This window comes from Glandiceps talaboti, chromosome 10 (genome assembly GCF_964340395.1).
Source record: "Glandiceps talaboti chromosome 10, keGlaTala1.1, whole genome shotgun sequence".
NCBI classification, from domain to species: domain Eukaryota; kingdom Metazoa; phylum Hemichordata; class Enteropneusta; family Spengelidae; genus Glandiceps; species Glandiceps talaboti.
This window is the reverse complement of record NC_135558.1, coordinates 245,626-259,704: the sequence shown is the minus strand read 5'-3', so window position 1 is coordinate 259,704 and position 14,079 is coordinate 245,626. Positions and strand designations below refer to the sequence as shown.

Sequence of the window (14,079 nt, the reverse complement as noted above, 5' to 3'; positions counted from 1 at the left end):
CAGCCATTTTCTTTGCACATTTTCCCTGTCTAAAGCCATAACTCAGACATGCTTGAACAGATTTCATTCAAAGTTGGTATTAGGACAGTGTTCTATGACATACATGTGCATATCCATTTTCATCATGATACGATCCAATATGGCTGCCTGGCAGCCATTTTGTTTGCGAATTTTCCATGTCCAAAGCCATAACTCAGATATGCTTGAACAGATCTCATTCAAAGTTGGTGTTAGGACAGTGTTCTATGACATACATGTGCATATTCATTGTTGTTGTGATACGATCCAATATGGCCGCCTGGCAGCCATTTTGTTTGCGGTTTTTCTATGTCCAAAGTCATAACTCAGATATGCTTGAACAGATCTCATTCAAAGTTGGTGTTAGGACAGTGTTCTATGACATACATGTGCATATCCATTTGTTGTCATGATACAATCCAATATGGCCACTTGCAGCCATTTTGTTTGTGAATTTTCCATGTCCAAAGCCATAACTCAGACATGCTTGAACAGATCTCATTCAAAGTTGGTATTAGAACAGTGTTCTATGACATACATGTGCATATCCATTTTCATCATGATATGATCCCCCATACCCGACCAATCGTTTATTGTTGTAGGCATGTTCCATGTCCAACAAGCAGACACAACATATCTAAGTCTGTTTGATTTAAGTTCACAAGTGTTGTTGCGTGATCAGAGTAGTGATAATTCCTTAAAACCCAATCATAGCGGGGACTATGTCATTCTCGATGACTTGTTGATTGTTATTTGATCTTTAGAGTGGTCGTTAGATTTACCAAGGAAGATTAGAGCGTGATATTCCACGAAATCGCTGTTTAGTGTCGTGCTCAAATGAAGCTCTTACGTAATATACCACTGAAGCATATCGAAATTGCATCCATTGTTAACAATTCCAAAACAGCATCCCGCCAAAACAGTTGGCATTTGTCGGTCTTCAAACGAATTTTCGACATTCTAGCATTCAGAGTTTGCTCCATAGATTTACATCCATGCTGCAAAATCGAATCGGTCAGGAGAATTAGGTCTTCGTGTCATTGTACGTTGATTCTTTTTCACATCAAAAGGTCATGTATTGTATATGCAATCATGTCATACACATCTCAGTACTTTTTGACCGAGAAGGAATAATTGGTTGAGGGGAGCTTATTTTTGGGTACTACTACTATTATGAATATCTTGGCGTAAAAAGTCAATCATTATTGCACATGTCTTTGAGTATAAAATATTCTTACATAGTCAAATTGCAAAAACAGTGCTTTGTGCAAATTAGTCTTCAAGAACGATACAGAAGTCTGATTTCGGTTGAATCATTGTTACAACAAGGTTCATAATTTGAAAACTTCTGAAGTTAGACATGTGTTTCGAATCAAAGGAAACAACAGACCGGTTTTTGATGTTTATACAGGCGTGAGGCGAAATGAAAACAACTTGGATGTAAACGACTAGACATTATTTCATACACTATATTCATTGAATACAAACACATTTTACATGTCAATTATCAGTATACACTGCTTAGGTAAATAAGGTGTTACAGAACACAAGCTGTTTATTTTTTCTTTTAGAAAAACAGACTCTGTCTTCGACCTGAAATGTTATATCTAGATTCTTGGAATACCTTTCATTCTATTATCTACTTCGCAAGTTTAATGTTTGCTAATTCAAACTTGACAAGCAACTGAGTGTATTTGAATAGATCTCCTAATAGTTCTGTTCCTTTAAAAAGTGGATTCCCAGTCAGTCAACAACAAATAACGTTAACTCTGTATGTGCTTCTGCTGCGAAGTTATTTTTTTAAAGTTTGCATTTTATCTATTTTTTGCGAGTTCGGCTACCTCTCCAAAGAACTAGAGCTAAAAACACAAGAGTGGTGACTAGAGCCGACCACGGTATCAAGGCGTAGCGTGAGCCATGTGTGAATTTCATTAATGACTGACATCGATGGTTTTTTTTTTTGTATTAAAGTTTGGGAACCCCATATTAAACAGAAGGAAAAATCTGGCAAAGGTGCACCAATGGTTGCACAGATGCCAATATCTTGCACCGTACTTTTAATCGGTAAACCTTGTAACATAAATGGGCAACCTAGGCAGACTTTACCATAGACAGGAATGTTTCTCTAGACCCTCCACCCTCTCCATCACCGCCGTTGAACCAGTCAACTGAAAAAGGCAACTATGACATTATTGTAGTTTCACATTTCACGCTTTCTCAACGATGGTCGCTAAGGAAGGGTGAAATTCGGAGTAACGACTTATATTTATAACATCCTTATTCTTTTGAATTATTAAAGTCTATAATGGTCTGTTGCTAATATTGCACCGAGCACTGTTCTCTCCAGTAAGACACTTATATGATTATATATATATATATATATATATATATATATATATATATATATATATATATATATATATATATATATATATATATATATTGTGTGTGTGTTTGTTTGTTTGTTTGTGTGTGTGTGTGTGTGTTTGTGTGTGTGTGTGTGTGTGTGTGTGTGTGTGTGTGTGTGTGTGTGTGTGTGTGTCGTACCTATAATTGTGTATGTGCTTCATCTACATTTCTCCCTATGACAACCTGTCATTTGAATGCACTTCCGGAGTACACGCCTACAATTTTCACGCCAGCCTTTTGTTCGAAGAAACTAAGAACGTCCCCCTAGGGATGATTGTACCAACCTAATTCTGATCGTAGACAACACTATAACAGTTGTTAAATCGTCCATGTTGTCCGAGATATAATAATAGCTCTAGACATGCATAACCTCGACGGTAGCCCCGTAACAACAAACTCAATGAAGATTTATGGAATGTCTTATACGTGCGATCTATCAACCCATAAATCACAGGAATGACACCCTACTGATTTATTTAAACCACTAGGCCAGACACACTGTCATAGGTGAAATTGTTTAGTGTGAGAATATTAATCACACATATACAATATGACGTTAACATTGTAAGAAGTTGCTCATTCTGAGTCGCACATAATCTAAGGCACAAGAACACGCACTAACAGACAGTCAAACACATGTGCATGCATACACAGACACAAAATATGTACTTATTGTTTCAATGCTGGAGTAGGCTCAGTGATTATAACAATTTTGAATCGCTGTATTTCAAATTTACTCTCCCCTCTTCTTATGGAGGCAACTATTATTCATCTATTGATCATCGGGAATATCTTGCGAATATCTAGGATAATGCGCAATTAATGTACGCATGCGCAAAACACAGTATCACCGAAATCTCCTTTCAGTAAAATGTTAATGTTTGGAATTAATCCTACGTTTCTTATGTTACTGTGCAATGAACCACAAATTGTATCATATCATAGTGATGACAGTTTAATTATGCAATGAATGTCTAGTGAACGAATCTAGTTGGCAGCCACATCCACAGAGGAAAAGATACACAACGAGCATGAATGAAAACTTTTGTTTTCTTTGCTATTAAACCGGCATTGTGCGATGTTTTTACATTTCTAAAGTGAGACTGCGCAGTGGGTTAGTTACTTTGTCCTCTTACAGTATGTGCTGTATCTGTATTAAACACCCGCAATTCCTATAAATAGTTATAGCAATGTTGCAAATGTTCTTGTGCGTATGTATGTATGTATGTATGTATGTATGTATGTATGTATGTATGTATGTATGTATGTATGTATGTACGTACGTACGTACGTATGTATGTATGTATGTATGTATGTATGTATGTATGTATGTATGTATGTATGTATGTATACATACAGACAGACAGACGTGTCTTATTTTGAGACCATATTATTTCTACAACTTGGGTATTTCAGGGACACCTATCAATGCCGATTACACATAGCCATGACAAGTGATACCACTGCTGTTTCAGTAATGCGGTCACGAGCAGTTCCTATCACCTCAAATGGTGTGGACAATCGTCGCTATTAATGCAATTTAACGATGTTGTATTAGACATCTATTCTCAAATCATCGGTGATTTACGATAGAATTGTGCTATTAAATCACAAAAAGGAGACACAGAAACCTTGATCTTTTAGGGTGATTTAGCGTGTAGAACAAATGTAGTGCCGTACGGTACCTTCAGCTTTGGATCACGACCTTACAAATAAAAGTTCGCTATAAAGTTCACGTGAGGATGGTGCAGTTTAAATTCCTTGCGAGTTTTGTTGATACTGTACTCTACACACAAACATTCAGTTGTGACGAAATTTACAACTAAAAGAGACAGCGTTTGCCAGAAGACTAATGTAACGTACACATTTCCCATCAAAGTTGGTCATGACATGCGATCGACGAGACAATTCGTTCCAGTGTTTATCCCAAGCGTCATGGAGTGGCCCAATTTCTCACCACTTTGTCAAATGTAGTTCGTTCCTTCGTTGGCCCTATCCGTCAACACCCATAGCACGTTCCCATGTCAAATGAGGCAAGCGGAAGTGTAAACAACAAAAGAAGTATATTACGTCCCTTGGGAAGACGGACAGTAGTTTACCAAGGACGTTACCAAGTTTGTACCAATTAATCACATTGGATGTGTGTGTGTGTGTGTGTGTGGGGGGGGGCTGTTCACGGGCTTGGTTTCTCTGTACATTGCTTACAACTATTAAAGGTTTCAGGTAGGAATGTTTCGCCGATATGCCTCTATATTTATGTGTCTAGGAAAATAATGCCCCCTAAATCACCGGGAAATAAATACAAACAACAAGCGTGCATGCATGCGTACATACATACATACATACATACATACATACATACATACATACACACACACACATACATACATACATACATACATACATACACACACACATACATACATACATACATACACACACACATATACATACATACATACATACACACATACATACATACACACATACATACATACATACATACATACATACATACATACACACATACATACATACATACATGCATACATACATACATACATACATACACACACATACATACATATATTTCAAGAAATATGTTTAAATTGGAACTATTTTATTTCGTCCTCGTTCAATGAATAACTAAAGTCTATACGTCAGTTAATCACTCAGTCAGTCATGCAAAAACTAGTTTAATCCCTCTTTCCACTTGACAATGAGACAAGTAAAGCCATCAAAGTTTAGTTCACAATAACTCGTTCATTTGTTCTACTGTCTGAGAACAAGAAGAAAGCGTGATTAGCACAGCGGAAGAATGAAAGATCGACCCAGTGTGCAACTAATTACGTGGAAAGATGCAACCAACGAAGGTGGATGGTTATTAGCATAAATAGATGCAAAAGACTTATCACTTGCAGAACAACCAAAGTCACATCTAGCTGGGGTTCTAACGATACTCACATAAAGGTACTGTGATACTAGTATTAACTGTGTTTGACGTTGACTACTGAAAGCTTGAACGTTGTGTAACCTGGTTAATTCTCTGTGAAAGGATTGCATGGGACTTCTTACTGGATACTGAAGGTTCTTGATTCTGGTTGACTGGGTAATGGTCTCGATGGACCACTTTGGGGTGTTGAACGAAACTTTGAAATAGAATCACTAATAAGCACGATTCTTTAGAAACTCTTGTGTGCATCATCATTTACATAACCTTTGAATAGAAAAGTAAGCATCATAATATGCAAATACCAAAGACAAATCGTGCAAACAACAGCCTGGAATAATCGAACACCCATTTCATAGGCCCCTCTCATCACCTCCCCTACTTCTCTAATGCTGAGAACCTGAACGTGAGGGGGCAAGTGTCAGGGACATCAAGGAAAAGTTAGAGCGGTTATTGTTCAATATTTGTATAAATACACACTATTTATCAATCTTTTCTTACACGACACTCAGAAGCCATGTATGACAATATGCGCTAGTACACAGGGAAGCTGTCTACCCAGAGATGATCTCCGATACAAAAAAACTGGGGTATTAGCATACACATTTGCAAAGGGCATGCAGGGATTGTGAAGTTGGCGGTAAATCATCTACATAATCTGGTTTTATCGCCTTCCCCTTGGACTTTTAAAACTAGCTTCCGTTTGCCACTACTATACTAAGTGATATTATGACCTTTAATCCCAATGCTGAAGGTTCAAAGTTCATGTAATGTACAAAGAGGGACGAGTTGCTGTAAACGTCTGTCGGATATTCAGAGTGTATCTGTCATGTAAGCGTTGACCTCCGGGTGTAGATCTCTCTACTAGTATCCGAATAGAAGAAAAAGGTGAACATTTCACATTTCTATGCTGTGTTTAACTCGGCAATGTTTTCACACAGATGGTAACCTTTGGCCCATAAGCTTGAGGCCATGGTCATAGTCGCTGTTCCTAGAAGTAGCATCAATTACAAGAATTTGACAGCTTCTCGCTTTTATATCGCGTTACCAATAGCAACCGACGTCGGCTGACAAGATGAACATAGCTGATCCTATTTACACCGAAGTGCGCAGACTCGATCAACAACTTGTCTTTTGCCTTGTCAACATACACCAAGACAATTTTACAGTACAACTTAGCATGTTGAGCGACATCACTTAACTTAAAATTACCATGCTAGTTTTCTTGAACGAAAGTAGGGGCATGCACCTATGTTTAAAACATTGAGTAATTTGTATACGTATACGGATTGGTATGCCCCCTTGTCTCAAACCTATGTTTATAATGTAAAGGTGAATAGCCAGGAAAAACGAACCAACAAAGTCCTATATTAGCCTTCAGCATATCGCCCACCATCAATCAATCAATCAATCAATCATAAAGATTTTCTGTAGTGCCAGATTCCAAAAGATAAGTTCTGTTCAATGGCGCTTGAAAGGTTCAACCCACACAATATGCTAGTTTGAAAAGATGTGCTTTCAATTTGTTCTTGAAAGTTTCCAGATTTGATGACTGACGAATTTCTTGTGGTAGCCATTCCAAAGTTTTGGTAGTTTGAAAAAGCACGGCCGCCATACGTCTTTGTTACTACCATCATTGTTAAAATGCCGAAACAAAGAGGAAACGATGTCAGCACATTGTGCCACCTGATTGTGCACTGCAGTTTTTGAGCTTTTCAGAGAGAATTCACTCAACAAAACGCATATCTCTGTGATTTCATCGTGGAATCAGGGTTTCTCAAGAGATATTTTGGATATACTCAGATGTTATTTTAATCTCTAAGTTGATGTATGCGATAAGTTGATAAAGCATCCCGGTCAAGATTTTTCCGAATTGCATTAGCTGCAACTAGAACGTCTTTTTGAAAATGCTTTGTTAGGCACAACTTACTTCTAACATCGTACACCATAAACAGTATTGTATAACCAGTTCGCATGTCGGTAAATGTACTTTTTGTAGCTGTACACAAGATAAATCAAATCACATTGAATGCTTTGGTCCGCACCCAAAATCAGCACCCTCAACGGCGATTATGATTTCAACATGTTTCTGTACTGCATATGGATATTGCTTAACACATACAGTGTCTAATTATTGGTATCTTAACTATTCTCAGTAAATATATGGTGGTTGTCTGATCGAGAAATGAAACTCCAGTTACGAGTGAAGTTACCACGTCCACATGGAAACATTTTCAAAACCCAACTTTTGATCAAGATTTAAACTTGGCACTACACTTCCTAGACGGATAATGTTGACAACTACTTTAACAGATACAATGTCTTTATAAGTAATTGACTAATTTTTCATGAATATACCTTTGATTACGTGATAAAAAATGTCCCCCGTTGCAGCAAGTGCAGGTTTAAAAGCGCATCTAAACTGCGGGTGATTACAAGGGTTAGACCTTTGTACGGTAAGGAATGCGCACAATTTGCATCCAATTGTGTTACTGTTAGTTTTGGTTAATGCATAAGAATGATCAACCCCATCTGTACATTTTCTCTGTCATTTCGGCAGTTATACACGTGTTGCAACTGGAATGAACGAGGAGGCAGGCTAAGAAACAAAGCACGAATGGCGAATGAATGAATGAATGAATGAATGTGTGTGTGTGTGTGTGAATGTGTGTGGATGTGTGTGTGTGTGTGTGTGAATGAATGAATGAATGAATGAATGAATGAAAATGGTGACATCTTTCAATGGTAGTATTCTTCTTTTGTGGAGTACTTCCCCCCTGTTTCTTTGAGTCTTTCAACTTAAAATCTTCGCCTATTTTACCGCGAAGTTCAACAACCGGGGTACAACGTAAAGAAGCCTTATTACAACATCCATTATTGCCTTTATCTCTGTGATTGGAAGGCATGCACGAAATGGTCTTATTTGGAATTGTCTCTATAGTCAAAAGTCTATTTGCAGAAACAAGGTGTTTGATTGTAAATGCGAATGTCCTTTTTGTTCATCTTTTGTCTCTTGAATTACCAGAATAGACTAATCAACTAGCCGAATCAGAGCGTCGGCAATTCCTAGATAAACGAGTGTTGTTGTGTGTAAAGGAAGATGATGACTGTGTGTCGTTCAAGACTCGTATTACTATTAGCGATAGAGTCTAATACCGTACATTATCAACTCTGAGCGAGTTCGCTTCAGTCCTCTTCTCGACAAGAGACGGTTGTAAAGATAGGTCAATAATACGAAGCACACTAAAAGGTGTTACGATTATTATATAAAATCATACGTCAATATTTGTTTAGTCTAGTCTAGCTATTCCTGTCTGTCTGATTTCTACCGAGAGAAAACATTAGTAACACTCTTGGCTTACTAATTCCACGTTGAACGAAAACACCATTTCACAGCATGGATTAAACACTAAAGAAATAATCAACAAAGAGAGAGAGAGAGAGAGTGTGTGTGAACTTTAGCCTTCATTGTAGGTATGTCATCGACGGACAGCTGAGAAAGTCAGGAAACAGTCACCATTTTTCAGTCTAACGCTCACAATGGAAGGGAACTGACGTGGTTTCTAAATTCTACAGGTTATAGGAACCGATGTAGGCATTTATGATGAGCCGTAAATCACGTTTCCGAAGTCTAGCCACCGAGTTGAACTGTCCCAGACATAAGTCAAGTAACTCGAGCAGCACAGTGTCTGTCTCTTAACCTAGTTCCATGACATACACAATTGACAGAGCGGAAGAAGCACACAAAGGCGCATTTTTTACCCCTCTTGACAAAAACAACATTTACTGTGATCGTAACTGCTGACTAATATTAACCCTACGCTGCAAGCATTGTTTGGTTTTAGAAAAAGACTCCAAACTTTTGAAACTGACTTTTAGAAACTTTCTAAATATATGGTTATTTTATTCATATATGGACATTGTAATTGTCTTGTGGACAAACAACCAGTGGGTAGTAGTACGACTAACTATGTGTGTTGCTCTGGGCTATGACCCCCGCCCACGCCCCACTGGTACGCTATCCTGTCTGGCCTGTTGCACTGACTTCGTATCGCGAGATATGGTTCGTTTCACCACAGACAAGTATTCACACAAAATGTGCTACAAAAGTTCGCCACTGTTCAAAATTGTGCCACACATGATGTAAACCTACAAGATTCGCTTACAATTTCGGAATAAGATTGGAATTCATTTGCATTCACTTATGCAAATACACACCCATTAGATGTGATAATGAATACATTGATTTAGATTATCCTACACCTTAGACAGAGATGTGCATGGTGTTTGTAGAAGTATTGCTTCTACACAATTAACATTTGTATGCATGAGAGAGAGAGAGAGAGAGGGAGAGAGAGGGAGGGATATGATTGGCTAGTAGCAATCGGGTGAAATTAGCATTGCATTACACACAGGACACAGGAGCCGGTAGCTCTTTCCTCTTTCAGACAAACAAATCGCCACGTATCAGATGTCGCAAACCAAGTCTTTGGTTATTAATATATACAACTAGAGATTAACACCCTCTGTGTTTGGCCAGATATGATGGACATAATCGCAGCTTATGGCATAAAACCGGTACACCTGCTAGCCATCACTGCCATATACACTACATCACCAGACAGCTCACTGTTTACTACATACTACAGCTACCCATATACTGTGCATAATGGTTCAACCCAAGATTTCAACACACATTTCAAAGATAATTGTCAAATTGGGCGTATTGTTCTACGCTGCATACCAATCTTCAGCCAAATACTTGAGTCACAGCAGCGAGGTGGAAAAACTGAGGTCTACTCAAACAATGTATGATGTGTGAGTGAAAGATCTCAATAGACAGGTACAGGAGACTAAACTACCCTCTATAAACACTATCATCATGGTGAACTACAACTCGGCAGTACACGTCGTATACACAATTACAAATAGGTTTGTTTGGTAACCAAACCGCGTACATGGATAGGGCCACCTTGGAGAAACTCCATGCATGTAATCCAGTCACGTATAAATATCAGACTTCTCTTAATTTCAAAGTTGGTCAGCTGTTCATGCAACGATTGTGCTCATTAAAATCTGCATGGAAATCGGCTTGCATAATGCATGCAATCCGCTCATTTGCTCTGCATTGACTCAGCAGCGTGTACACCCATTATTACTGAAACTTGAAAGGCCACGGTTAGTGACAAAGTGAACAAGTAGAAGATACATGTCTTTGTTAAGGTGTATTAAAAGGGGTGAAAAGAAGTCAATCTGAAATGGATGCATAATTGGTTATTGATCCGCCATATCCTCGATGCGTTATTACATGAGTTAGAGCGATACAGGTTTTTTTGAGGGACAAGCCGCTATACTCTGTTATTTGTACTTTGAAGCTTTGGTATAAGATGGCTTAGATGGCATGGCATGACACAGTATGCGAGTACAACATGAGTGTACTATAGGCGTTAATACAATTTTTAGTGTGAGAGATACTTCATTTTGGCTTCGTGCCACCTACCTATCCCAGACGAGATGTGCAACATATTCGTCTTTAAACAAAGATCTCCTCCACCCGTTAAGACCACTGGAACTTCTTAAACGTAACTATTAAATGGACAGTCTTTATTCCTTCCGCTGTTACCCACAAAGATAGAGGGTTCTTACAAACTATTATGGGTTCTTTATAATTGTTTACACAAAGCTGGTATTCAGCGCCTTTCCCCTGGACACCTCTGAGCTTGGTTCTTTGGCGCGTCGATTGTCTACTACCTTTCCCGTGTTGAGGAAAACAATAATTTGACAGCCAAGTCTCAGTGGTTCTTTTATTCACCTTGTCTAATTTGCCTTCAATTTTTTTTCGAAGCATCCGGACTGCTACGACCTCGAATGAATGAAATTGTTATCCAACAACTTTTTTTGCTGTAAAAATAGCCATTCGTTCGTATACAAATCAATTACTCGTAAATGTTTCCCGCAATGTCAGAATGCTTCAAATCTTTGCATGGAATGACCTTTTGAAGGTCCCACAGATGGTTTCAGCAAATCTTCTGCACTCCGCCAAAATAGATGACATTCCCGTCAACAAAGGAGGCCAATAGTGATATGTTGCCTTCAATGAGCACTATCTGTTCTTTTAATCAGCCACATCGGGTACTGCTATTGCAACGATAGCATTCTTTCATTCTAACAAGCTCAGCCAAGTTTTTTCTGCACTTTAACTAAGGAATTATAGATTAACTAGGACTTTGATTAGATCCTTTGAGTAAGTCATCATCATTTGGGGCGACTGCACTACTGTCGGTGGTCGCTGGGCAACGATCCAATATGATGAACCACTGTGAAGGAATTTAGAATGAGTCAAGAGAAGATAAATGAATTGTGCACTTACCAGGAGGAAGGTGCACTTCTGTGCATTGACTACCTTGGAAAATAACGAAAAGTAGTAGCAGCAGTGCCGAACTGTCCCAAAGGCATAATTTATGCCGAGTACGCGTCCACGTTTCAGCCATAACTAGCTTTGGCTACAGTCCAAATTATCCTCCTCAGAAAAAAGTGACATACACTAGTGGCACCCAGCCATAGGTCTCCTCAAAATTCACAAAAACCCGGAGACCGATCCAAGATCTCTGCACTGCTCACCAAGCCTTGGTCTCAACTCGTTGGAGTAGACTGTGAGATTGAGGCCTTTACGTAGGTGACCCGGTCCACGTCACGGTCTGAATCGTCCACCAATCGCAATGCAGACCAAAGAATGCCTACAGTCTTTGTAATCGCCTTGCTTAATGGAAACACAGACTGGGGTCCATTTCCAGAAGTTCGATCAACGAATCAGAAGCAAGATGAAAGTGGAAGACACAGATATGAGTTTCAGCCAGCGGGCAATCCCATCCAACTATTAGAAAGGAAGGAGTCACTATTTACATGTACCACAAGGAGTGGTTTCCTATAGACGTCTCGAAAACTACTTAATCTTAACCCACGGTATACTAAAACAGTTTGGAAGAAAAGTTCACAGACAGAACAATAGATGCAAAGATTAAAAGAAAGGGTCAAGCACTTGCAAATGACAAAAGAGATGGGAGTACTTCAAGGAGAAATGTATTCGACTTTTTTATTACAACTTGAATGAGAATGTTTGTGTACACATGATCCAAATGAGGTAACTGGAAAGCAAATGTTGGGAGAAGGGAGTGTGGAAGAATTTTGTACAGCAAATTCTAGCAAATCGATTGTGTCGGTTGAAATGGAAAACACAGTTGTAATAGTGATGGCATTATATAGGTATAATGGACAGACCGAAAAGGAGTAAATTTACATCGCTGTATGCCTGCAGAGGTAAGGTGATAGGGCCAAGGATGGCGCTGTCTGCAGGGCCACGTCGACAGAGAACTACCCTTGAAGTCAGCTGTGATTGTACAGTTTAACTCGGCCCATACCAATGTCTCTCTTCCGTCGTGGGATCTTCGACTTTTTACGGGTGCTTGTAATTAACTTACTTTGTCTTGGTATTTTATGAGAGATGACAGGATAATCAACTTGGGAGGACTTGGTTAATTTATGTTACTCATTCATGTCATGCAATGTTTATGTTTTGTGTAATGTTGTGTGAATACAATATACATTACCAATTCAGTGAATCGTTCACAAGGCTAAACAGTGTATCATTGAGACGGGCTGTGATAGATGACACAGATTTTACCGTGTAGATGAGCGCGGCTACCTTCAATGGACATTGTAATCCAATTTAGTCGATACATTTTCTTCAGTAAATGCAAGGATTCGAGTCCTACTTGTATTATTCCATTAGTTTCTTGATTTTAATTAATTGGCTGGCTGGTTAATTGTTTGTTTGTTTGTTTGTTTGTTTGGTTGGTCGATCGATCGATCGATTTGTTGGTTGGTTTTTGTTGGTTTCTGGATTTGGTTTTTTGTTTGACTTATGGATGAATTTGGTTGGATACGATAGTGAATACGTGGATGTCTTGTGAGTATCAGTCAGTCAGTCAGTCAGTCAGTCAGTCAGTGACAGAAAAAAAACACGATTTGCTGACCGAGTTTCTAATTGAGTGAACTGGTGGTAGCAGGACTACGGTGTTTTATTAAGTGAGTGAGTGAGTGAGTGAGTGAGTGAGTGGGTGGGTGGGTGGGTGAGTGAGTGAGTGAGTGAGTGAGTGAGTGAGTGAGTGAGTGAGTGAGTCAACAGTCAGTCAGCCAGCCAGCCAGCCAGCCAGCCAGCCAGCGAGTGAGTGAGTGAGTGAGTGAGTGAGTGAGTGAGTGAGTGAGTGAGTGAGTGAGTGACAGACTTACAACAAAGATAAATTGACTCAATAAATCGATTGATATGAGACTATTATCGATTGATCGGCATTTAGCCTCGTTATTCGATCGATCGACTAATGAGCATGTCATCGAGATGCCTTCAGGTATCGACGTCACAATACATATAAGAGCACCAGTATAGTTAATTACCTCGTGATCATGACCTTTTTCATCACACATATATCTATCTGGCCAATGTGAGGGGGAAAGTTCATGAATCTGTTTGAAATTGCTGACATGCCCTGTAATATAGAAACGGCGAACATGTCCTTTAGAAGCCATTCCACAATTCTACAGAATTGCCCTGTAAGAGTTGAAAGTCGCATATTTCCGATTCAATAGTTATGTAGTCCGTATAATAATTTAAAGTCTCACAATACTTGAATATGAACTTGAATTGA

At 38.9% G+C, this 14,079-nt stretch overlaps 1 protein-coding gene across 2 annotated transcripts in view; it reads right to left on the bottom strand.

Annotated features, from left to right (window-relative positions):
• LOC144441421 (uncharacterized) overlaps positions 1-12,225 on the bottom strand; it is an 88,714-nt gene extending 76,489 nt beyond the window's left edge. Inside the window, exon 1 of one of the 2 annotated variants that reach the window (XM_078130991.1) lies at positions 11,748-12,225. In XM_078130991.1, the coding sequence (XP_077987117.1) occupies positions 11,748-11,868 (121 nt within the window). In that variant the 5' untranslated portion in view covers positions 11,869-12,225. The remainder of the gene's footprint in view (positions 1-11,747) is intronic. The other variant, XM_078130992.1, reaches the window with a different exon arrangement.
• Positions 12,226-14,079: the final 1,854 nt, after the last annotated feature.